The sequence below is a fragment of the Rhyacophila brunnea genome, unplaced genomic scaffold (genome assembly GCF_057557595.1).
Source record: "Rhyacophila brunnea isolate RB1 unplaced genomic scaffold, BYU_Rbru_1.0 scaffold_6, whole genome shotgun sequence".
Classification (NCBI taxonomy): Eukaryota; Metazoa; Arthropoda; class Insecta; order Trichoptera; family Rhyacophilidae; genus Rhyacophila; species Rhyacophila brunnea.
In genome coordinates, this window is record NW_028233276.1 from 1,516,747 (window position 1) to 1,542,781 (window position 26,035).

At 35.1% G+C, this 26,035-nt stretch overlaps 1 protein-coding gene across 2 annotated transcripts; it reads right to left on the bottom strand.

The window, feature by feature from the left end:
* Window positions 1-985: 985 nt before the first annotated feature.
* On the bottom strand, window positions 986-26,035 carry LOC147065081 (regulator of microtubule dynamics protein 1-like). 2 transcript variants are annotated; one of them, XM_085956277.1, is made up of 9 exons: window positions 25,491-26,035; window positions 10,660-10,741; window positions 8,195-8,510; window positions 6,698-6,911; window positions 5,634-5,732; window positions 3,973-4,088; window positions 3,565-3,701; window positions 2,866-2,962; window positions 986-1,197 (listed from the first exon to the last, which is right to left on the bottom strand). In XM_085956277.1, the coding sequence occupies exons 1-9, from the start codon at window positions 25,612-25,614 to the stop codon at window positions 1,132-1,134; spliced, it is 1,251 nt and encodes a 416-aa protein (XP_085812403.1). In that variant the 5' UTR covers window positions 25,615-26,035; the 3' UTR covers window positions 986-1,131. The 2 variants fall into 2 exon arrangements, with proteins under 2 accessions (XP_085812403.1, XP_085812404.1); XM_085956278.1 differs by lacking the exon at window positions 25,491-26,035 and adding an exon at window positions 19,016-19,242.

Below are 26,035 nucleotides of genomic sequence, written 5' to 3' on the forward strand. Positions count from 1 at the left end.
AAACAGATTTATAAAATAAATGCGGATTAAATGTTGTTTCAGTTTGATTGTTTTACATATAATAACATTAAGTCCCCCCAAACACCTCAGTCCATAACATTTAACTACTAATACAATATTTGTATGACTATTTTCACATTCCATTACTGCCCAGTTACTTATTTATACACCAAGTAACCCTTAGACTGAGAATGGGAATACTAATGGGAACAATAAATTTTAAAACACGCCATGCGTGAATTAGACATATGAATTTTCACTACTACCAACACATTGTCCTGATGACTGCCCAACTGAAATTAATATTAGAATGAACACTTGTTCGAAACCTAACTTCTATCTAACGCAATAGTTAACTAATAGGCAGCCACTAAGAATTTCATTAAGAACGAGCATTTTTTATGAACCACCTCAAAACAAGATTTAAAAATAATTAACAACGAATAACTGCGTGTGATATTTTTTTTAACATGTCCCGGTATTCGTGCCGTCAAATGCACCGTGAGTGTAAAACCAAGGCATCTCTCAAAATTTTCAATTTCGAGATTAAATGCAAAACAACTGCAAAAGTCGTGAACTTGATAATGTAAAATTGAAGTAACTGAAAGAACATGCAATTTAATGTAGATATAAACCAAATATTATTGTTTTTTTTTAGAAACTCTATTTCTTCTAACAAAACGAAGACTTCAAACCCTAATATATCCAAAATATGTCTTTTGCAGATGCCTTGGTTTTACACTCACAGTGCGAAATGTATTTTAGATTAAAATAATATCATTAAACAAATAGTCAAATTTAATGATAAATAAACTACACAAGCATGTCATTGATAAATCCGGTATAATAAATGTTATCAATTAAGAATAAATAATCTATATTTTGTTCATATAATGAAATGCCTACAATAATATACTACATAATAAGATTTTTATCCTCAATATCTTATGAAAAAGTGAACATAGTTGATTTAAAAAAAAAATGCTCAATCTATATGTACAATAACTACAGAAATAACATTATGTATTATAAAAAAGTTATTAGCACTCCGTTTACGAATATAATTATCATAGAAAAAAGGCTACTTTCGTTTTTATTAAATTGTAAGGAAGATTCTTTTACATTTTTTAACTACTGCAATCTATAAGAGTCATATTTCTTTAGCAATGTCTGGGCTTCAATCTCTGCTACTCGATCCTGAAAAAATTGAACAAAATTAGGCAAAATACTCAGTGGACCTAATCAGTCTCTCTAAGTCTTGTATTAGGTATTGTGGATTTAATTTGTATAGCAATTACGACACTCAATACATAATATGTATACAACATTTATTATTATGTTAAATGCAAGATATAGTAATTCTAAATATGCAGTACAGGTAACCCTAGAGGAGAAGATAGAACCCTAGAGAAGTATCCAAGAATCGTCTAACTCTTCTTCTCTCAACTCATTGAAGAAACTGATGGATATGATATGTGATAGAGATGCCATGCGGGTTTGGTGAACACAATTTAATATTATGAAAACTATTAGAAACATCGACGAAGCGTGGAATTAAGTCACCCAGTCGTGTATGAAGAGTGTTTGGAAAATGTTGTTCAGTGAAATTGTTGAAGTTCACTGCAATTATGAAAATGATAATCAAAATATCATCGAAGAGGTTATGTAGTCTTATAGCTATATCTGGAGGCATCGAAGGTGTTGATGTAGATCAGTGATCGCCAAACCGTCGCTCGCGAGCTACTGGTAGCTCGCGTAGGACATTTTATCTTATTTATAAATTTGCTTCTCTAATTTTATTGTTGGACTCCGAAATGAAATATTTCTCCAACTAAGTTTCAATAAAATGCTTAACAAGTTGCGTTGTGGCATAACGATTTGTGCATACAGACAGAGTAAAATATAGAAGCAGTCAGTGATGTATTACGGTGGGAACTACGGAGGAAAGTGAATGCCATTTTTTTCATTAATTATTTTTACTTTTACTCACACTTTCAGGATTTCAAGATATGTTCCTATTATTATTTTAAGTAATATAATAATATTATGTATGATAGGTACGATAAAAGACGATGATAAAAAATCATAAAGAAGGAATATGTATAAGTAGCTCACCAGACAATTTCAATTTCTGAAAGTAGCTCACATGCTTATTGAGTTTGGAGACCACTGATGTAGATGATATTACGACTTTGCTAAAATCACACAGCGAACCCTTAACTAATGAAGAGTTGCAGGAACTGGACTGACTGGAATGGGTCCCTAGAAAAAGACGTCTCCGAACCTGGTCCCATGCAAAAGTTAGGTGTCAACACGATTGAAAAGGCCCATGTAATCGCAAATTTTGCACAATAAACGTAGATAGGCCTATAGGATAGGTACAAAGGAATCCCCCCTCCGTTGATTGAAAATTTCGCTTTTTTTCAAAATCTTGTCATTTCGAAACAGAAATCATTCATTGAAGATTTTTTCAATATCTTCTGTATAAGCATTTATAGTGTGATACTTACAGACATATGGATATTTTTTTAAGTATTTTTGAGAAGAATCTTTGGAGCTGTTTAAGAAAGTGGCATTTGGAGGTCAAGGTATAATGGCTGTACACATTTTATGGGGGCGAAAATTATAACGTGGCATAAGAAAATGTAGACTGCGCTGGATCAGGCACGTGCATACAATGCCGGAGGATACACCAGCAAAGCAGGCTATGTACGCACCCCCCGAGAACTGTGCCACTGGAGATTGAAGAATACTCGGTCCAAGCAACTGGAGTGTCGGCATTGGATTATCCAGGACAAAGGAAGTTTTTGAAGGAGACCAAAACCCACCAACGGTTGTATTGCCATAAATGATGGTGATACTTACATCAGATGTGACACTCTTGGATTGGATGGTGGTATCAAGCCATTTCACTGCTTCGGAGTATTCTTTTTTATTAATATAACACTTCGCCAGCAGTAACCTAAAATCAAGATAATTAATTAATTCAACTGGCGTTTACACTTATTAAAAAAAATCTTGTGATACGAATACACATCTTTTGCTAGCAACCACTCTAACCCAAGTTATATTAAAAATAGGTAATTAAAAAAAAAAGCGCAGACGAGAAATACGGGCTAGATGAAGCGACCGATGACTGATTTAATATGATTGGGGTATCAACTTACAATGATGATAAATGAAGGAGTGAGCAGATAATAAGTGAACATCAATAAAATAATCCACGTCAAAAAGTGACACTTTATAATCTTATTTCTAAGAGCAATTTATTTGGTAGTGAATCACATTTCCTTTAAAATTCAATCAATGACTGAAAGGTTCTCAAATGTTTCTTAAATTAATGGTCTTGTTAGATTGCCATCTTTTCTCAATCTTTGATGAATAATATGGATTGGACAAGAGATGCAGCTTTCTCAATACAAACCTCCCTTTATGTAATTAAGTCTATTTCGTAAGACAATGCCAATTCAAAGTCTTATCTTCATAATTTTAGAGGACCAAGGTTTCAGATAAGATAGAAAGATAAAATAGTGGTAAAATGACCAATGATGTAGTCCAGGTTACCTGTTTTCTTTCCATTCCCAGTGAGACAATTCTTCGGCCTTGTGGAAGTCCTGCAAGGCTTCATCGAAGTCGGTCTGGGGAATTTCGCCAAACAGTGTGGAAGCTACTTTCTTTTCTATCCACGAGAGGCTAGCAATCTGCATTAAAAAAATAAACATTTAATAAGACAAAACAAAAATTACATTACATAATTATTTTTTTATGCAATATAATATATTGATTCTCTTCTTGGTCGTTCCCTCATGGCTGAGGATCGTGACCACCTTAAAATGTTGTCATCTTTTGAGTGACTAAGACTCTCCTCAGAAAAAAATACTAAGAGAAGTGGATGTTATTAAGACCATCCACCAATGACCAAGGATACGTACAGGATTGTAAACCCAAAAAAAAAAAATATTTGGTAAGTACCTCAAATTTAAATCTGCCCAAAAGATGATAAAGAGACGCATCATCAGGATTAAGTCTCAGCGCTTCTTCCACATGATGTTTGAAGAGTGCTCCATCAAGTACTTTATCTTTGGTCGCTGCAAAAAGAAATTTCAGTAGGTAAATACTCTAAAATCTCACTAATCCTGTACTACATAAAACACATGAAAATGTGTACATATTTGTACTTTTATTTAAGTTAATATGTATTTACTCTTGGTTACTACGGGTAACTCGTAACAACGTAACTCATAATTTTTTCTGCTGTTTACTAAAAGAATCTCAAGGATGATTGTTTAATCATATAACCCAACCCAAACCCTGTTTAAAAACAGTCTCGTAATTTACGGGGGAAAAAAAAAAAAAAAAACACTCGGTACCGAATTACAGACGTATCAGACTTCCAAAGTGCTGGATTATTTATATTCTATTATACAAAAATTTGAAAAACATATTACATTGAAAACGTCTTAGAATGAATGGGGTTTAAATTGAAATCCATCTAAAGCTTTAGCAATTACGTTATATTACCCATAACAAATATGCATCTGAAGGTTTTTAAATCCCACCAATAATAGCAACCATTTAACGCAAATCAAGGTAATGAATATAATAACCTGATTAAATTTATAGATGGTATAAGGAGTTATCAAAATTTAATTAAAAAATATTAGGCAGTGTTTGCGATGGCCGAGTGGTAAAAAAGTGTTGATTTATCAAATCATGGGTCATGAGTCCGAATTCCTGGTCGGGCAAATTCACATGTTATTTTTTCCAATGTGTGACCCAGAGCAAATGGCTAACATCCAGTTTTTGTAAAAAAAGAATGTGTAGAGAAATCTCTTTGTGAGACGTCCCAGATATACACAGAATTGTAGAATCTCAACATCAAGACAACAAAAAAAAACATGTGAAACTACAAAATAATATGAGATACCACTGGATTATTCATAACAATACAGCAAAATACAGTCAATTTTTAAATACGTTTCTTGGTGTAACAGGTTATATTTCCACGCAGCTGGATTTCTCAAACGCTTCCTTGATTGTTCTAGTTGAGATTCCGTCACACTAACTATGGAAACATTCATTATTAAAAATAAAAAATAGTAAAATAGTCGCAGCAAAATTACGACCTTCCTCACATATCATGTTGACGGTTTGTACGGAGATTAAAGCATTTGTGAAGAGTCATTATTTAAATCGCGGCGTCTGATTGGCCGGTTATGCAGAGAGGGTTTTACCAGAACAAATTTATTTTCAGAGTGGGTCACCTCGATATCTATTTTGATTTTTTGAAGAAACAGAGAGGAATTTAAAACTCTCGCCTAGAACAGAAGATAGATCTTACGAAAGAGCTTCTGCGTACATTCAAAACTATTTTTTTTGAAAAATCGCCCAGAGCGGGTTTTGTAACTCTACGCCTCAAATAATACATGCATAACAAATTCAGGTTTGAGTTTAACAAAATTTGAACATTTAATAATTACCCTTATAATCTGATGTCATTTATGGATGACCCAAAATTACTAGTCTTAGGAACCATTCTTTTAGCTTCACATTCATATTATATTGACTCTCCGTCTAGAATAAGAACATTTTCTTCATTAATAACACAATCTTGGAAAAACAATGTTTCTTACCTACAAAATCGCTGCGCAGTCCAACGAGGATGGCATACCATTTGTGGGTGTTGGCATTTAATGGGTTCTTCGCCACAGCTTCTTGGCAGTATTTTATACCTTAAATACGAGATTAATATTCATTTTAATAATCGGAAGACTTGATTAACAACGCCAATAAGCAAATCGATCAACCTACAGACTTATGAAGACAAGTATAAACACTAGAGAAGTGTGCAGGTCATACACATATAAGGGGTGTACCATTTTATAATGTTTGAGACTTTCACGGTTGGTTTTTTATTGTAATATGATGTTTCAGGCTCGTTGCAGAGGCCATTATCAAGATATGATGAAGTGTAGTGTAGGTGTATGGATGCAAACGTCGCTCTAAGAATGCCAATTTACAATGGAGATTAAACAAAATGGAGCTCTACCATTTCTTGACGTGGAAGTTATTAGAAAATTGGATGGTTCTCTAGGACACAAAGTCTGCCGAAAACCTACCCATACCAATCGTTACTTACATGCGTGATCTCACCATCACCCTGCTCAAAAATTTGGTTTGATTTCGACATTGATGACAAGAGCTCAGCGAATCATCGTATTTTAAAACCGAGATATCTTCCCTTCACTTCATCATATATCTCTTGATAATGGCCTTTGCTACGAGCCCGAAACGTTGAGGAAAGAAGGAAGAAGTACACGCGTTGGAAACCCAAGAATCTATTATGATAGTGTACCATTTTCACTACCTTTTACAGTCTCATAGATGCCCAGTGATATAATAATATAAAAAACTGAAAATAACAATTATGTATTTTGCAAAACCCCTAAAATCAAAGCCGCATATAGCTATATCAGACGCAGAAAACCTGCATAATTCCATATTTTATACAATGACACATGAATGGGAAAAGGTAGCGGGGAATGATTCTGTTAGCTATGTAACCTCTATAAGTGGCTTAATATCTAAAATGTTGGTGATCTGATACTACTACTCCAGGATAGGGAGGTGTTCTACAATTTGTTTGCCAGCCTTCGAAAGAGGACGCACAAGAAGAAGGAGAAGATATACACAATACCTTCAAATATGCTTTCTTTTTTTCCGTCGATATCTCCATTTTTCTCAAAAACATTTGACATGCGTTGGCAGCACTGCCCTAATCTCCAAAGAATTTCTGCAACTTCAGCGTCTGGTCTACTGGCGGGTTCCAGGAGCTCTCCAAGAACTTTGAATGCTGTTCTTACATCTTCATCAACTCCGCCATGTAATAATGCATCAGTTTTGGTAAAAATCTATAAAAGAAATTACATAATATTAATTAGGTACTACAGCACACTCTCAGTAATCGGCCGCTCGATTATCCGACGACTACTATAATCCGCCGTTATTTTTATTAGTTGAAAGCACAAAATCAACTTCTATAATTCGCCGCTATTCGATTGTCAAATTCAGTAGTCTGCCGATATAGTATATTAGTCTATGGTCCGCCGCGTACAATTAGCATACAACGCAGATGAGACGGGTTTATTTTGGAAACTTCTCCTTCGTAAATCGCGAAGAAAGTAATGTACCAGGGACGAAAGTGCCCAAAGACCGCATCACAATTAGGCCATGCTCCAATGCAACCGGGACACACAAAATTAAGCTTTTACACCGTAAAATTAATGCCCAAATTCCCCATCGGAAACTTTAAAATAATCAGAACCAGTTCAAAAATACCTATAAAACAAAATCGTAATTAATTCTGGGAGTTTGTGTCTCCTGTTTAATTTTTAAATAAATAAACATGTCCATGCGTATGATTTCTTTTAACCTCTGTGTTTTACATGATATTACATGATACAATGTTTTATTCATCTGTGTCTCCTTACGGTCTGGTCCCTCTCCACTCAAATTCCAAAAATGAAGGAGTCCTGGACTTGGAGGAGTATTATTAGTACGTATAACCAATTATATTGCATTTAAAAAAATTGCAGCGTCTTATTGCGGATGTAAAGATCTCTTCACATAGTTTTGTTTGTCCAAATTGTTTTAGCTTTTTTTTGTATCTTATATATCATTACATTCATTCAGTCTCCGTGCCTTTATCTCCCATGGCACTTTTTATTAAATTACATCTTTCATTAAACTCAGTCAAAGCTCACTTGAGAGCGTGACGACCCCCAGTCTTGGATATCTGCTCCTGAGACATTCCCATGCATAAACAACTGCTGATGATTCACACCAAACGTAGGGCCTCGTGATACGCTCGATTAAGATCGAGTGTCGTGCGGGGCGGGTTAGTTTGGAGGGTCTATGTTTATGTTGTTCCGATGGCTAAGGAGATTATGCATATCCGGAGACTGCTATTAGCAAGAAATATCATATCTACCTAAGAGAAGTGACTAGGCAAAATCAATTCATTATGATAGAATTAGGTGTTTCGGTGTATATCCAATTGAAAATAAGAAGTAGGACGAAACCGAATAAATATAATAATTGTGGAAGCAAGTAGGTATGATAGATAACAATATATGATTAACATATTAAGTGTTTGTTACTTTTAATAGAAATAATATAATATTGGTATAATTACCTCTACCAGATCTGATTCATCCTTTTTGCTGGCACCATTCCTCCGATGTCCATTCTCCGATTTCCGACTTCTTTCAGACGCTACACTTCCCCCGCCATCAGAGTCAGTGCTCATGTCGTAGAACTCCTCGCTGGAAACGTCATAGTCCGTTCCGGCCACCGAGTTGTATTCTGTGAAATCAGTGTCTGAAGTGTACGAGGTGACGGATTGAGCCTTCCCGATACCGGGCGTGCCTTCTGGAGAGGACTTCTTCGATGGCTTCGAATGCGGTGGCCGTTTCGCGTGATTGTTCGCATGACGCTGCTTTCTTAGTGTTCTGTTGGGGAAAAGAAATATCAATAAAATTTGCATTGATAATTCCACCGCAAATGAGTTGATGTGTTTAATGCCATATTTTTGTAGCTGAAGTGTACTGGAAAGTGTATTCAATATTCGATTACGTTACTTGTAAAAATATAACACCCATATCAAAGATTTTGGAATATAACTAAAGGGAGTCTTATGAAATTTTTGTATTACAATACTTGATGGTGATTCATTCTTCAACGTTGTGTGGTAAAAATGATTACCATTGAAAGAATTATACAGTCGAGCTCGGTTATTACGATCATGGATATAGCGAGATCTCGGATGTAACGAGGAAACATTCGTTGACACTTTAGTTTATGATTTTCTCTATACATTTATTTACTTTTATAACAAGCTCCTTATCGGATATACCAAGCTAAAATATCGTAATTTTTTTTCTTAAAACTGTTAATGTGTCGATTGTTTAAAAACATTTCGACCCTAAAGCCTCAATGACATTGAGCTTCTTTACGAGCTGTTTATTGGCGAATTTACAATCTGCCTGTAAAGTCGCCAAGTGTAATCATCGAATAAGCTAATAAGCAGGTTGAAAACACTCTACCGAGAAAAGTTGAAAGCTGGTCAACTTTACACGCTACACGCCGGCATGTGGGCCTACTGCGTCTGTGCAGTTGGAAAAAAAACGAACTACGTTCCGTCAAAATAGTCGTTGGCTTGTGGCTTCTCAGCGAATGGAAAGTTTTGTGTGTAATCATCAAATCGCAGTAGCTGAATCGCCCGCTTTTAAATTCGCCAATAAACAGCTCATAAATAAGCTCAATGTAATTGAGGCTTAAGCAATAAAATCCGACTGGACAGGATGCCGCCGGGGTCGGATTACATTTATGACACTAGTTACGGGTCTAAGTACCTACCTAATTGGTTGTTTACGCCGATAATATTGAAAAAGTATCCACGCATATGGTTGAAATTCCATGTAAAAAATCCAAAGTTTGTGAAGTCGGTAGGTACCTACCAGCGTTCATTACAATAAACAACTTCTTAATTCGTAGTTTATAAATGCCATGCTTGTTTCGGGGAAAAATTCTAATTGTGTATTTTTGTTTGAATTGCGACTTTTTGTGTTATGTGACCACCGCTCATTTAAAAATACCTATTCTCTGATATAACGAGTAACGCTTATAATGAGAAAATTCAGTCGGTCCCATCTTCCTCGTAATAACCAAGTTCGACTGTAATACAGTAAACTCCCGATTATCCGTATGCGGATTATCTGGTTTGCGGATTATCCGTGCACACGTATTCAACGATATAATAGGTCTTAGGAAAATACAAACTGATATTAGAAAATCATTAAAAGATTCCTGCAAACAAACCAAAATCACAGGTTTTCTTAATAAACAACGAGTATTAAACATGTTAAAATAATTGTATGCTTTACAAATGTATAATATTATGTAGTATTTTAAAAAGAAAAAGAAAACATAGTTTGTATTATCCGTGTTTTTCGTTTAACCGTGCGGCCTCTCCCCACCATTAGAATGGATAATCGGGAGTCTACTGTATTCTATAAGTACATTGGTACATCTAAAAATGACAGCTATGAACTTTTGTCCCTTTTGGCAACCTATTTTGACATTTTGAGATTACGAACGACATAGGTACAAATTTTTTTGATTTGTTATCAAAATATTCAAAATAATGATAGTTAGTGTATTTGGCAGCCTATCTATGAACATTAATTGACAGTATATTCATTCACAGACAGCTATAGCTACATTTGCATTATAATGTCAATGCTTAGGTTAAGGTATAAGTCGAACAAAATAAGTCGAACAAATTCCGTGTTCGAAATGGTCAACATATGTAGTAATTAATAGTATAATAATCATTTAATAAAATTGACCACTACTGATCACTATGCATAATTACTAACCAGTTCTAGACATAATTTGGTTAACGTTACCACTGGTTATTTTTCAAAATTGCCTGGCCTTGTCATTTAACCATGACTTTCAAAATTTATACAGTAAACCTGTGGTAAACAAAGTAAACTCTGTGCTTTATTTCTAAATTCATAGTTGTTTATCGGCTGCACAGAACATACAGTTTTTAGGGTATGACGTAGGAAAACTTTTCATCAATTAAAAACGCACCTTTGATTTTGTAATTCTCTGAGTGCTTGAAGTTCCTCTCTCATGGAGGCAACCTGACGGTCCAACCGAGCCAAGTCCTGGGCTTAAAAATAAAAAATAAAATACAATAAATACATTTTTCCTTTCTCAATCAATAATACCTCACATACTTCCATCACCATGTTCGATCCTAAAAGGATCATGAAATGAGCCTCCACAGAGTGAAGGTTGTATTAACATGTTCTTACGAGAAATAAGTTTTAGCCATTTGCTTAACCTACAATAATATTATTGTCTACTTGTCCAAAGTGGGTGCAGTGGCGCGTAGCTATTGTTAATAAAAATAATTATAATATTATTATTATTATTATTAAACTGGCGCTAGGGGCCGTTCAGGTCCATGGCCGACTGCACAACGTTTCTCCAGGAATCTCTGTCCAGCGCTCTCTCTTCCCAGTTGACTATCCCCAGCCTTTCCGCATCCCTTTGAATGTTGTCCGCCCATCTCCGTCGAGGGCGGCCAAGAGGTCGAGTGCCAGCTGGTGTGCCTTTGTAAATCCTATAGAGAGTTCTAGATCTTTCAGATCGTACAACGTGGCCCGCCCATCTGAGCCTTCTTGACCTCAGAATATTAGTGATTCTAGGTTGGTATCGGTCGAAGAGCTCAGCGTTTGTGCGGATGCGCCACCGGTGGTTCTCATTGACGGGTCCAAGTATTCTCCGGAGGATTCTGTTTTCAAACACTTGGAGCGCCTTTTCTTGTTTTTCTGTTAAACCCCACGTTTCACATCCATACATGACGATTGGCTTGATGACCACGTTATACACCCGGAATTTCGTTTTGATGGACAGCATTTTGGACCTGAACAGACGACTCAGCGCGAAGTACGCTGCATTTCCACTTCTCAGTCGGTCAGAGAGCTCTAGAGACATTTCATTTTTAGAGGTAATGTTGGAGCCCAAGTACTTGAAGAGAGAGGTTCTCTCGAACGAGGAGTTTCTTATTCCAATGTTTCCAGAGGGTTCAATGCGTCTTGTCATTTTCAAATACTTGGTCTTTCCCACATTTACTCGTAGGTTCAACCTTTTCGCTGTGTCCTCCAGAGGAGTGAAAATATCTCTGACTTCTTCTTCAGATTCTCCGAGCACCACCAAATCATCTGCGTAGCCCAATATTTTATGGGACCCATTCAGGGTAACTCCACCTTCTGCTTTCAGAGCTTCTCTAACGGCTTTCTCTAAAGCTAAGTTGAACAGCATTGGTGATAAGGAGTCGCCTTGTTTTAGTCCTGCTGTCACCTCAAACGATTCTGATATACTACCTTGCATATGAATTCTACTTCTGGATCCGTCCATGCATACTTTTATTATATTTATAAGTTTTGACGGTATTTCAAATTCTTTCAATATATTCCAGAGAGCTTCTCTATCAATAGAGTCATATGCGGTTTTAAAATCTACAAAGAGACAATGTACATCTTGGGCGTATTCCCATTTCTTTTCAAAGATTTGGCGCAGTGTAAAGATTTGATCGGTAGTACTGCGGTTTCGTCTAAAGCCGCATTGGTAGTCACCAAGAATGTTTTCGGCATATGGTAGAATTCTTTCGAGAATAATGTTCGACAGAACTTTGTATGCAGTAGGAAGAAGAGAGATGCCACGGTAGTTTGCACAGTTGAGTTTGTCCCCTTTCTTGAAGATAGGACAGACCAGTGATTCTTTCCATTCTTCAGGGATCTTTTCTTCCTCCCATATTTGTTGCAGTAGCTCAAGCATGGCACTAAGAAAGGTTTCTCCTCCATGCTTGAGAAGCTCCGATAGAATATTATCGTTTCCTGCCGATTTGTTATTCTTTAAATAACTCAGTGCTTCCATCAACTCTGCCTTATTTGGTGGCGGTATAAGAGGTTCTGCTGTCGCGATTTCTGGCGATTCCAAAGGTTCATCTGGTACAGAGCGTTGAAGTAAGTTTTCAAAATGGGACTTCCATATGTTTAGCACTTGCTCTTTGTTTGCCACTATCTGACCCTGTTGATCTTTGATTTGTAGCGTGCTAGGTTGAAAGCCTCTTTTTTCAAAGCTCACTTTCGAGAAGAATGATCGAGTTTTATTTCGTTTTGCTTCTTCTTCCATCTGCTCAAAATTACTTTTGATGAAGCTTCGTTTGCACTTTCTCAGATGCTTTCGGACATTTTTGCACGTCTCGCTATATCGTTTCTGTGCTTCTTCGCTCTGCGTATTTTGCAGATAGAGCGCTCTTTCTACTCTTCTCTTCTCCACCATTTGTCGGCAAGTGTCGTCGTACCAAGGGCACTTTACTTTCTTGGGTGCCAGTCCTATCGAGACTTCCGCAGCTTTTACCATTCCTTCTTTTAGTCTCTTCCACCTCTCATCGATACTCCAGGCTTCTCCTTCGGTGAGTTTTACGACTTGGTTTTTTAACTCTTTTCTGTAGCTATCTCAGCGCCAGTCAGCGCCTCTGTAGCTTCGAATGTTTTCAATAGCTTTATGGTGTCGTCTATCAATTAGAAAATGGTCAATCTGGTTAAAGGTCTTCCTGTCCCTTGAATTCCAAGTCACTTTATGTATATTTTTACGAGGGAAAGTGGTACTTCGGGCGATTAAGTTTTTGGCGCTGCAGAAGAGAGCCACTTTTTTACCATTTTCGTTAGAATGATCATGTAGGCTCTCTTTTCCAATAAAGGGTCTGAATACAGCTTCCTTCCCTATTTTCGCATTGAAGTCTCCTAGCACACATTTGATATCATGTCCCGGTAGCCTGTCAAAAGTCGCTTCAAGGAGATCATAGAAATTATCCTTTTCGGCCTCTTCTGTAGTCTCTGTCGGGGCATGTACATTCACAAGTGATATATTAAACCACCTTCCTTTGATTCTGAGCACACATATGCGCTCGTTTACGGGTTCAAAAGAAAGTATAGCATCTGCTACTTCTCTGGCGACCACAAAACCTGTTCCGAAAACATGTTTCCCCTCTGTGTTTCCGCTGTAGTAGATAACATGCTGTCCGACTATAAGTTCTCCGCTATCCGGCCAACGGGTTTCCTGGATGGCGGTAATTTGGACCTTATATTTTGACAGTTCTTCCACTAGGTTTTGAGCTGCGCCAGCTCGGTATAGGCTGAGTACGTTCCAAAATCCTATTCGTAGTCCATTTTTCGGTCCGGGTCGTCTAGAAGCAGTTGCCATATGTCCGAGGCATTGTGTAGTATTAGTAACCTTTGGTGATTTCACGGGAGAGAGTGGTTAACCCTCTGCCCAACCCCCAACCTGGAGGGCCAGGTCTGTTGGTCCGCGGGAGATATTTTATTTTTCTCCTACCCTTGATTAGGGCATATATTAAGCAATATTAAGTAATTATTTTTATTAATACAGAAGATGAGTTATTAATAAGAATAAGAGATAGGTATCAACTCTACGGTAAAGCAAAACAAACATACAGACCACAATAACCTCACACGGGTTCGGCGTCTATATTTGGAGACCATATGTAAATGTATGTACCTTTACGGCAAACGATATGTGATTCTCTAATCCAGGATAAATTAACATGGGCGCCACTGGTGCAGGTGATTATTTGTGATATGGAACAATTTGTAAGCAGTGAAATATTAACAAATAAAAAGCGTCGGACATTTTCAAAACACTATATTATTACAACCAAATTTGAAGTTACTAAACTAATTGTCACGTCCGAAGGCAAGACGCATGAATCTATATACTAATACAAGTTTTTATCAGAGATCCTGGATTGCATGTGCATAACCTTCGTCATTATGAAACATAAACTAATAAGCGAACCATAAGTGCGAATGAGAAAGCATTCTCTTATATCTATAGCCGCAATAATACGCACTGTCAGCAGAAAATCCATGCACACGTAAACGGGTATAATACTATGCACTCTTAACATTTTAGTTATAAAATAAGTTAATAAGAGAGAATATATACCGTAATTCCTCTCCTGTATAATATTCCAAAAAACATATAGCCGGATTTGAAAGTGCAATGACGATATTTTAATGTTTAAGTTAACAAAACGTTTGTCCAAACAAATTATTGATTTCTGCATAATATGAAAATGGTCAAAATGTTTGTGTCAAATAGACAATTTTAACGTGTATGAAACTTGAGTTATGACCAACTCAGTTTACAAGTGTAGGAATGTAATTAACGAAAGTCTACACACAGTGAAATTATCTGATTATTATGGACAGAATAATATATTCCAACATCTATTCATATGACACTACATAATATTACAGTAAATGTGCCGCAGATGCCCACATGAGGTTTTTTAACTTTCTTTTTAGACCAAACCCAACCTAACCTAACCTACCCCAACCTAATATTATAATCTTAGTATGTGATAATGATGCATGGAAATGTATGAAAATTTCCAATTTTAAATTAACAATTATTGGATCGAAAAGCATCTGCGCCGACAGAAAAAGGTATTTAATAAAGGTAATTGTCTACATGTAATAAACTGTTTTCGTAAAAAATAATATAAAAGCTCATCCGGGCGTCAGCGGCATTAAGTAGCCATATTACATCATAATAATATCGTCGGTGTTTTGTAAAAAGGGCGAATCAACCATTTTGGCGAAATCGAGATTTTAATGAAAATACAATATGTACCCCACTAGCTTTGTTGTGTAAAAACGGCGAATTTTTATCTCCACAGGAAAGTACTTAAAAACGATAATCGACTAAAATTAAATTAATTAAAATTACGAAATAAAAAGCAAATGTGACATATTAGGCCTTTTAAAATATTATATAATAATACCTATTATAATGACAGTATTCTTTCTAAGCTTTATTATAAACTTGTTAGATATTTATAATCATCTACAGGTAAAAAACAAATAAATGTCAAAAGTTAAAAATCCTCCTCCTGTAAAGTAGCATATTGGTTAATTCGCCCTTTTTACAAAACACCGACAATATCATGTATTATTTACTTATTAAATATCAGATTTTATGTAGATTAACCGTGCACTACCAATATCTTCTTCTTTTGGTAAGAAGAAAACCATATTATTTTCTGATATATTGTGTGATCAGTAGATAATTTAGATATTTGTAAAGAAGGAATTGTGTTTATTGGTAGTTAGTTCATGGTCGTTATTCATTTTACTATAGGTAGTTTGATATTTTTTAAATTTATTAGTGTAATTACTAAAACCTGTTTTTTTAATGGAAGTAAATGTGATACCAGTTTCTTAAAACGTACTAGCATTGACCTTCCATGGAATATTAGTTAAACCATTCATATAAATTACATCCTATAAGAATTATAATCCTGTAAACTGATAATTATTACATGTATCAATTTGCTATATTTTTCTTGAAAAGGTATGTTGAAAAGATATAAGCATGTAAATATTTTTTTCATTGAAAAAGGTAACATCAATTAAAACAACAAAAAAAAAACAATTTTTATTCATGTCCTTGTTTGTTTGAAATTTAACTACTTAAGTATTCATGGATTCCCAATCTATGGGCCTCAAACGCCTGGGAATATCACTAATTAATACTAAATAGTAACCTGGATATATTATTTAAAAAATATATATTCCGTGTAAAATTAGTGTATGCGTAAGTATGTGTGACACTCGCATACAGCAGTTTCATATAGCCCAATCCCGAAGTTCTTCGAAATGTCATGGATTTGAAATGTTACCACAGCCTCAGCACATCTATTCATTACAAAAGGCTGCTATCGCCGGTTATCGAGGTAGTTTATCATATTTATGTATTGAGGCGGTTAATTGTTACAATAAGTTAACCATCTAAACTGGCAAAAACTGCCATGTTTAAGCAGCACCTCTCTTGGCAATGTTAACTTTTAAAGCGAGATAGACAGTTTTGACAGTTTAGATGGATAACTTATTGTAACAATTATAATAGGTACCACAATACATAAATATGATAAACTACCCTCGATAGATGCGCAGATATAGACACTCAATTAAACTCATCGATTGAAAATCAAAAAATTCGGCTGTATGTGTGAAATGAGGCGTCTAATTCCAAAAAGCGTAAAAATATGTATTGATCTATAAATTCCAAAACGCAACAAAACCCAATGAAAAAAAATATTTTAAGTCTCGATTTATTACAAAAAGCACCAAGTCCGTGTTTCATATTATTTAAAGCTTGGTTGATTTCGCGCATGTTTAAGTCAGCCAATAAGGGAACGTTCAATGTTGGAAATGGCGTCTCCCATGCTGTAGTATCCGGTAAACTCATGACGGTGCCACGGAAATATGTGCCTTATGAGGATAAATTAAAAAGTGAGGTTCAAGTAGCGCTACGTCCAATTTTATTTTGCCTATATTTATTACATTTAAGAGTTTATCGGCTGAAACAAATTGCCGTTTGGTTCTAATTTCGACATAGAATACAATGGAAAAAATAATCTCACGTTAAAACAAATAATTGAAGCTTGAAACATAAAAACGTTGTTTCCCGCAAATATCGAATTGTGGACTTGTCGCTTTTTGTAATTAGACGCCTCAAATAACAACAATAAACATAACATTTAAAAAAAGTAGGTACATGAAGAAATACCATTAATTTCCGGTGGAAAAAAATAAACACATTAATAATCAGTCTTCAAGAAACTATAAAATGTGTAGCGTAGTAAGTAGTCAGTAAACAAACAGAGACTAGTAAAGTGAAACCAAATACAATGTTTGCAAATTTAAAAGTAGAAAAAAACCCGATACAAAATTGTTGTAGTGAATAATTACAAGATAAAAAGAACTTTTTATATACAACGTTTTTAAATTTTCTGTTGAATCATATAAACTTGACTTGACTAGCTTAAACAATCAAAAAAAATTGTACTTGATAGAAATACTGAATAATGAAATGTCATTCCATATTGATTTCCATAGTAACGCACGTATATATTATTTAATAATTTAGTTGCTAGGACCCCGTAGCAACCAATAATGGTATCGAAATAACTTTTCATACAAAACAGAATTAACTAAAAATGAAATCAATTATACTTAAAGATGGCTAAAAGTATTTAAAAAATGCATTGGCATCGTGTTCTGATATATTCTAAAAGTTTCAAATGTCTAGCTAGTCGGGAAGTTATTTAAAAATCGATTGCAAGATTTGTACCGGACAAATAAGAATACGAGCTAATAAAAACGTTGTAATAAAAATATGATGATTCATACTTAATCCACATTAAAAAAATCGTAAAATGAGAGAAAATAATATTTTCATATTATGATTATTTATAATGCAAATGTATTTTTTTTTGGGGTGGGAATTAATCGCATATTGCGGTGTAACTTCACATCAACAAAAAATATTCAAACATTTCAAAAATCGTTTTCACATAAAACTAAATAATACCAAATAAAAGTAGCGTTCACATTTTTTAAATATAACTTGATTTTGACAACTGTCATATAGAAAAAGGACGAAATTCAACCAAAACAATCCATAGTCGTGGCTAATGTCACTATGGTCACGCCATTATGAGAGACGTCATAAAATTTTAGATCTGTCATATTATGAAGTATGACAGACATTAGTGTAGAAATTATCGTTTTAATATCCCCACATCAATAATAATTATTGTATAAAGCATACAACTATTTTTTTCCATAGTGAAAATCTACCATTAATTATTGACAGTTGTCATTCATTTGTGAAAACCATGCATTTCCAATGTGACGTACATCTTTTTCAATATTGTCGGCACTCAGTTAAAACAGTCTATTTGCATTGTGCAAATATAATATATATTATCATTTTTTAAATTATTTTCTTCACCCTATTAAAAAAGGTTGAGAGTCTTTGACCCATATTGAAGGATTTTCGTTTTTGTCTATTGAGGAATAACTCGTAATATTCCTTTATAATAATATATATTTTGTTCTAATTATTACAAAACAATTAAGCATGTTAACTTTCATTTAAGCAATCCCCGTTGGCTTATGTTCTTACATAATTTTGGTGAAGAAACACATAAAATTGAAATAATGTAAAATGTTTAAAACCAATGTGAATTATTGCCTAATTTAAATATATATGACACACTTGTTGCCATCAATAGGGAAATACCAAACAACATTGCTTCATTATAGTACTACCTACCAATCTTTTTAAAATGAAGAATTCCTCATAATATTTCAATACATAAAACAAAGTTTTCATTCACAGCATTTTTTTAAGATGCTAAATTATTTGTCTAATTCTGTTATGTAAACAATAAGACAAAATTAAATTGCTAATGCTGCAGATGATAAAAAATCAGTGGTTTCTTTAAACGCTACATCAGCTGGAATAATTTATTTAACACTGATAAATACAAACAAAAACTAACCTTCATTTTCTAGAGGTAAACGCGTGAATCCTTGGCCCATTTTTAAAATACCCCCAAATAACAAACGCACTAATTTTATTTGTAAAGCAAGACGTGTGGAAAAAAATATAAAACGGTTAGAAAAACTTTGAATTCAAACGTTTAAATTGGTAAGCCTGTTTTGAATAAATGAAACAAAATTTCACACTCTTAATGTCAGACAACCATCACTGACTGAGGTCTGAATCAATTTGGACCTATTACGCAATTAAGCTGGTCCAATGTAATGTGCAGTGGTAACAAACTGTATTGGATACATAATTTTAATATATCAAAATAAATAATATAATATGTGAAGAATATTTTTTTAAATTATATCTGCTCCAGGTGGAGCATATTGAATCCTAAATATGGAAGTATCTTAACCAATGAGGTTTAAATTTATTGACTGCGCTCATGGGGACACCTTACAAACGAAAATCGTACAGAGATTAATTTCAGTTTTGAGTCACCATCAACTCATCGGTTGCACACAGCCAAATATAAATAGGCCGACCAATGAAAGGCTCCGATTGTCTTTCGAAATATCTAAAATTATGTACGTATGCTAAAAGCCTATCCTATGATCTTAACAAACTTTTGACAAAAACAATATTATTAAAAATCCATCGTGATATAATGAATTTGCACTTGCCGGTGTCGCAATGTATACCTGTATACTGTATTGTTTTGAATATGATTCAATGTTTTTTAACTAAAAAATTATCTGTGAAAGGTATTCACACTCTATTTGAGCTATAAGAAAAACTTCCTCTATTTGTTTAAATGAAAACCAGACCAAAAGAAAAGTTGTGTCTAGATATATTTTTCATGTCCAAGAAATGAGACGGATAACAGAAAAGCTGGTATTGGGACCGGTTGACGGCTGTACAAAGATGTCTTGGAGTATAAAGAAATCCTTGCGGGATGCTCATACTGAATGCGTTTCGAAATCACCAACACCAGCTATTCTAACATATCATTTAACTTCAAAATCAATAAAAACTTATAGGATGGTTTTTATTTATTTATAACTTAGAAACACTTAAGGCCCACGCTGGTTGCCAGTTATAGTATGTTTTAGTTATAAGATAGAAACACTTCCGGTTTTCGTATTTATTCTGAGTTCACATAGATTAATCAACAATAACAGAGAATGCTTGAAACTGTGCACGAAAATAGATTAACAAGATAAGATGACTCGCTCGAACAAATAACCAGATGAACTTGCTAAAGGATTAGTTCAGTTCAGGTAGGTACCTATCACATTTGAAAACTAGATGCCACACTTATCAAGATAGAGGACCTGTATAATCAAAAGCGTCAGAGCTAATCAGACTAAACTGACTGGCTGTGAGAGATCTGCGAGAGATCTGTGAGAGATATTAATTTCGGAGTCAACATAGAGTTAAAACCGAATTCGTATACATAGTGCTTGCAATGTCTAGTCAATGGGCAGCGCCATATATGGGTATTTTTTCGAAGTTATGCCTGCTATCTTCTTCTTATTGTGTCATCCCATAGCGGAGGCCAGCCACCATCAAGGCGATCTTAGATTTGTCATCTGTTACCCGGAACAGTTCACAATCACGGAGGTTCTTAAGCCACGAAATGCGGCGCCGTCCTCTGCTACGCTTACCGTTGATCTTTCCTTGAATGACAAGTTGGGGAATGCTGTACTTTTGTCCTCTCATAATGTGACCGAGGTACTGTAGTTTCCTGGTTTTGATACTACGTAGAACTTCTCAGTACTTCCCCATTCGATTGAAAACTTCAACATTTGCCTCCTATAAAAAGTGATATTAAGCTGTATTGTATTCAGACAGTTAATTATCCTGGGATGTAAACCGTCAGGCGTGATGATTTTTAAAATGGCCGCTCATGACCATACTAACTGTTTTAGAGCGAGATACGACAATTAGATATTGAAAATTGGATGCAGTGATATTGAAAATTTACCGTGAGCTGACAGGTGTCGTCAAATATCCCACAACATAGTTTAAATACGTCATTCTAATCGGATGCATTTGGAATCAAGTGAGATGCAGTGCTGTTTGTCTTAGCCCAACTTATCACTATTATTGTAGATAATCGCCTTGTATACGGAATGTCTGCGAGTGCTATCCATTTTATTTTGGATCAAAAAAAATAACGGAAACATGGCACCTTGTTAACCAGTTGAAATAGCCTTGCTGGTGTAAAGACAAAAATTAATTGTGTTCGTGACAATTTACATGACCTTAAATAAACGACTCGCTAAATAGTGGAAACGAACCAGTTGCCACCATAGCACTGGGAAAACCATGCTAATCTTTATATGGCATCTTTTACGTGTAGTAAGAGACGATTGTAATTTTATTGGAATAGATTTTTAACAGCTGTCTTGCGAATAAAAAATATTAAATGTTGAACCACGACCTCAACACTCATATCGTGACAATTTATGTTAATCTAATTCAAATCAAACTGAAACTTTATTATCCTATTCCCACACATTTAATAAATCCACTAAACGTTGTCAAACATTTACATATCTGTTTATTTATGTAAATGGGTAAAACTGAAAATCGTTTTACGGAAATAACAATTCGAGAGAACTAGACGCATTTAAGTCGCTTTGGTCATCCTCCTAATTGGTTTCGGTTTTAACATATCATTTTGTTGTCATTATTATTCTCCGTTTAGCTCTGTCATTCGGGATTTTTTTTTGTTCACTAGATAAATGCACCACAGTAAATGGGTAGTCTGCATATTACCTGCCTCAAACCAGTTTCAAAAAGGCCGTTTTTCATGATGAAAGCGCTAGCGCATGTAGATTCATCGCCCATGGATTTCTGTTCGACATTTCAGCAATTGTCTATTGAATTTACGATATTTATTTTAGTCTATACTCTAAATCTACAATAATAGTTGATCAGATTGGATAGTCGGATTATTATTTACGAAATGCGATTTCATCAGAACTAACTAAGTAATAATTAATAATAATAATAATAATATTATAGATGACTATAGGATGCATAGTGGTGTCTTATGGGATATAACCCAGAGATTATACAAATAAATTAAAAAGGAATGATGCATACACAGTTTTGGCCCAAAAGTACGACATGACAGTCATGGCCCCCACACCCTGAAGCGGGCCCCCAGGCTAGGATTTTTGGTGGGCCCCCCTACCTATCACTATAGATAATGGCAGTGTGACGCTCTACAGTAGCGTTTTTCAAATGGTGTACACGGTAAAATTAATGTTAATATTTAGTGTATTGTTGTATATTTTAATACATCCAATTGAATTATGGAGTTGTCGAGTATCGATACACAATTGAAAATTGTGTCGTACAACCACATAATTTTAAATAATAACATTATCGAAGAAAAATAGCGCTGCAGGCGACTTTTTTTATTACTATTAGAGAGAATTTGTGATGTGTGTTTATATCACTTATCTGGTCGACTCGCTACGCCGGGCCCTTCCTGAGCCCGGGCCCCCAGGCTAAAGCCCTGTCAGCCCCCCCTTTGTGGGGGCCATGATGACAGTAATTACTAGGAATAAAAAACAAAATTAAGATAACTAACTTTACGTTGGGCGGTATCGCTTCACTGAATTGAGTGTTTTTTGTTCTATTTTTTCTATCACCATTGCCAACAGCATGTAAAAGTTGGCTTTGGACATCCGTGTAAAATTCTGGAACGGACGTTATCATTTAATTCAAGTTCCCTCATTATTTAAAAGTTCCGAGTTAATAATCTTTCATGCAGCACTTATACCCGGTAAAATAGCAACATCAGTAAAGTTACTTCCATTGGAACTTGACTCTATGATAAATCTAGACCAGCCAAAAATATTGCCTATGCCAATGGTTTCGAAACTTTTTTGATTGTGTACCCCTAAGCATATGAAAAAAAAATGTGCACATGATAGGTAGAATATGTAGGACGTAAATCTTTACCTATACCTACTAGGTATATTAATTGCCATTTATTTGACTAGAAATCTACATCGAATAGCGTAAAGGGGAAATAGACATTAATGTCGTTATATAATATTCAAACAAAACACCTTTAAGTAGGTACTTACTTCCTTAGATACACATTATTTATTTTAAAATACTGCTTACATACGAGGGTGGGTCAATAAGTCCTTAGAAAAGCCGACAGGTGGCGCGACTAGTACTGTAAGCGGTTTGTTTTCATGCAGCGGCACTACCGATTCAGTATGCTGCGAAGTTTCAATCAGATTGGTCGGGTTGTTGTGTGTTTCTCGTACATTTTAAAAAAAAAATTGCTTGTGGAAAATGGAAAAATGGAAAATGGAGAAAATTGAGTTTAGAGCTGTTATTAAACATTTTAATATAAAAGAGTTAACAGCAAAGGAAATAAAAAATGAGTTGGATTTAGTTCACGGCATATCTGCTCCTTCACTTGCAACTATTTATAACCGGTTAAATGAATTTAAACGTGGTCGTACATCAACAAAGGATGAACCACGCTCAGGACGTCCTGTAGAGGTGACTACACCAGAAATGATCAATAAAATCCACGATATGGTGTTAAGTGACCGAAGATTAAAGTTGAGTGAGATAATTGAGGTTACAGGGATCTCAAAAGGTAGCGTCATTTCTATTTTACATGACAAATTGGGCATGAAAAATATTTCTGCAAGATGGGTGCCGCGTTTGCTCACAGTCGACAATAAACGCAATAGGGTGGTGGCCTCTAAAGCCCTGTTGTCGCTCATGCAACGCAATCCGGATGAATTTTTTCGTCGCTTTGTGACTGTAGATGAAACATGGATACACCACTATACTCCCGAGACGAAAGAACAATCAAAGCAGTGGATTGCGAAGGCAAACCATGTCCAAAGAAGGCGAAAACCGTAAAATCAGCTGGTAAGGTTATGGCTACTGTATTTTGGGATGCACGTGAAATTATTTTCGTTGACTATTTGGAAAAAGGAAAAACAATAACAGGGGATTATTATGCATCTTTACTGGACCAGTTAAAAAACAAAATTGAAGAAAAACGGCCTCATTTAAACAGGAAAAAAATCCTCTTTCATCAGGACAATGCCCGTGTTCACACATGTTTACGATCAATGGCTAAAATTGAAGAATTGAAGTTCGAATTGGTCGACCACCCACCGTATTCGCCAGATTTAGCCCCCAGTGACTTTTTGCTTTTCCCAAACTTAAAAAAATGGCTAAGTGGACAACGTTTTTTTTTCAAATGAAGAAGTCATCGATCGGACAAATGCTTATTTTGAGGACCTTCCGAAAACTTATTTTTCTGACGGTTTAAAAAAAATTGAGAAACGTCTAACCAAGTGTATTGAGCTCCAAGGAGATTATGTTGAGAAATAAAAAAAAAATACAAAAATAAAAACTGTTTTAATGCTTTTTTCTAAGGAATTATTGACCCACCCTCGTACATATTTATCTTTCTCATTACAATTTAATGTGAACAATAAATTAAACTGTATATTTGTTGTATATCTGAAAATTCTGGTTTGATGCTCTGCGATACAAAGGTCTGATTAGAAATTTAATTTATTTCTACCTGACTACTTAATATAATATCGTCTCTGTTCTGGCAGAACACACTAACTGGAAAATACTAGTTTTGAGTAATTTGACTTTGAAGTTATTAAAATGTTTGAAATGGTCTATCATGTGAGTTTATTAAGTAATCGTAAAAAGAATGACTTTAAAATAAAGACTGTTTCTTTATTAAGAAGGTTTCCAGACGGTAAAGTTTGAAATAAGGAACATTTTGGTATAACTAACTCAATATATCATTTTTTTGAATTAGTGTTTTCTGCCAGAACAGTGACGATATCATGTCTATATTTGTAAGAATATGTTTAACCAATGCAAGAAGTTGATAATTGCTATTCTTCGAATAATTTCTTATTTTTTTCATGTCAACATAACTTATTTTTTGGCGTACCACTTTGGAGACCACTGGCCTATGCATTCTTCGTATGATCACTGATACAAACAATTGTTGAGTTGTAATATTTATTCTTATTTCTAGATAGTAAGTTGACACCCACGGTGGCCGCGCGGCTTAAGCGTTGGACTATAACGCCGTGGGTCCCAGGTTCGAATCCTGGGTCTGGCAAGTACACAAATTGTTTTTCAATTTGTGTCTGTCAGGGTATGGACCTAATAGGTTGAGCAAGTGGCTGACATCCATTTCTCGTAAAAAACAAAAATCTGTTAATACAAACCTCTACTCTGTGGAGGCCCATATGATCCTATTAGGATCGGACATGGTCGAAGAAAGAAAGAAAGAGAGAAGATAGTAAGTATGATCAATCTTCGTAAAAAGTCCTTCTTTAAAAAAATCGAAAGGATGTCGACGGTCATCATTGACATCTACGATGACAAAATCATAAACTGGTTTTTATGGACTTTGACCTGGATTAACAAACTTGTATACTTGCGGTACATACCTAATAGCATTCTTCGTTTTTCGCTATAGAGCTGCTCTATGATAAACAGTCCAGCGGCTCCAAGAATGCCTATGACGGCAGCCCCAAACATTGTCCTCGTCATGAAAGCACTAGTGGTCTCCATGATTCCACAAAAAAAAAACACGATACAAGAGGAAATATGATCAACAGAGATGTGATGGGGATGTATTTATATTTGTTCAACGAACGCAGTCTATATTATTTCACGATCGTAACCAGCAAACAAATATCAAAGTGCAAACTATCGTGCGGTACGGCTCACTGTTTACAAAAAAAATTACTCCGCGGACGTTGGCGCGCATATTTTCACAATGCAACTAATGCAATTTCGAAGATCCACTTTTAAATTATCCACGAACTTGTTCATTCTAAACTATTACATATACTTTAGATGCGAGAAACATTAACCTTTTGGAAAAATAGAAAACAACATTTAGAATTTAGCTTTGACAGCACTGGCACATAGATAAAAATACAGTTCCTGGTGTTGCTGTTGCACAACGCAAATTCTTCTTCTTAATGTT

Excerpts from the sequence above, each read along its gene's own strand:
- LOC147065081 (XM_085956277.1), bottom strand. The coding sequence starts at position 25,614 with ATGGAGACCACTAGTGCTTTCATGACGAGGACAATGTTTGGGGCTGCC. Across the intron at positions 6,912-8,194 it reads ATGAATCAGATCTGGTAGAG|ATTTTTACCAAAACTGATGC; the intron begins GTAATTATACCA and ends TTTCTTTTATAG. Across the intron at positions 3,702-3,972 it reads TGGGCAGATTTAAATTTGAG|ATTGCTAGCCTCTCGTGGAT; the intron begins GTACTTACCAAA and ends TTTTTAATGCAG.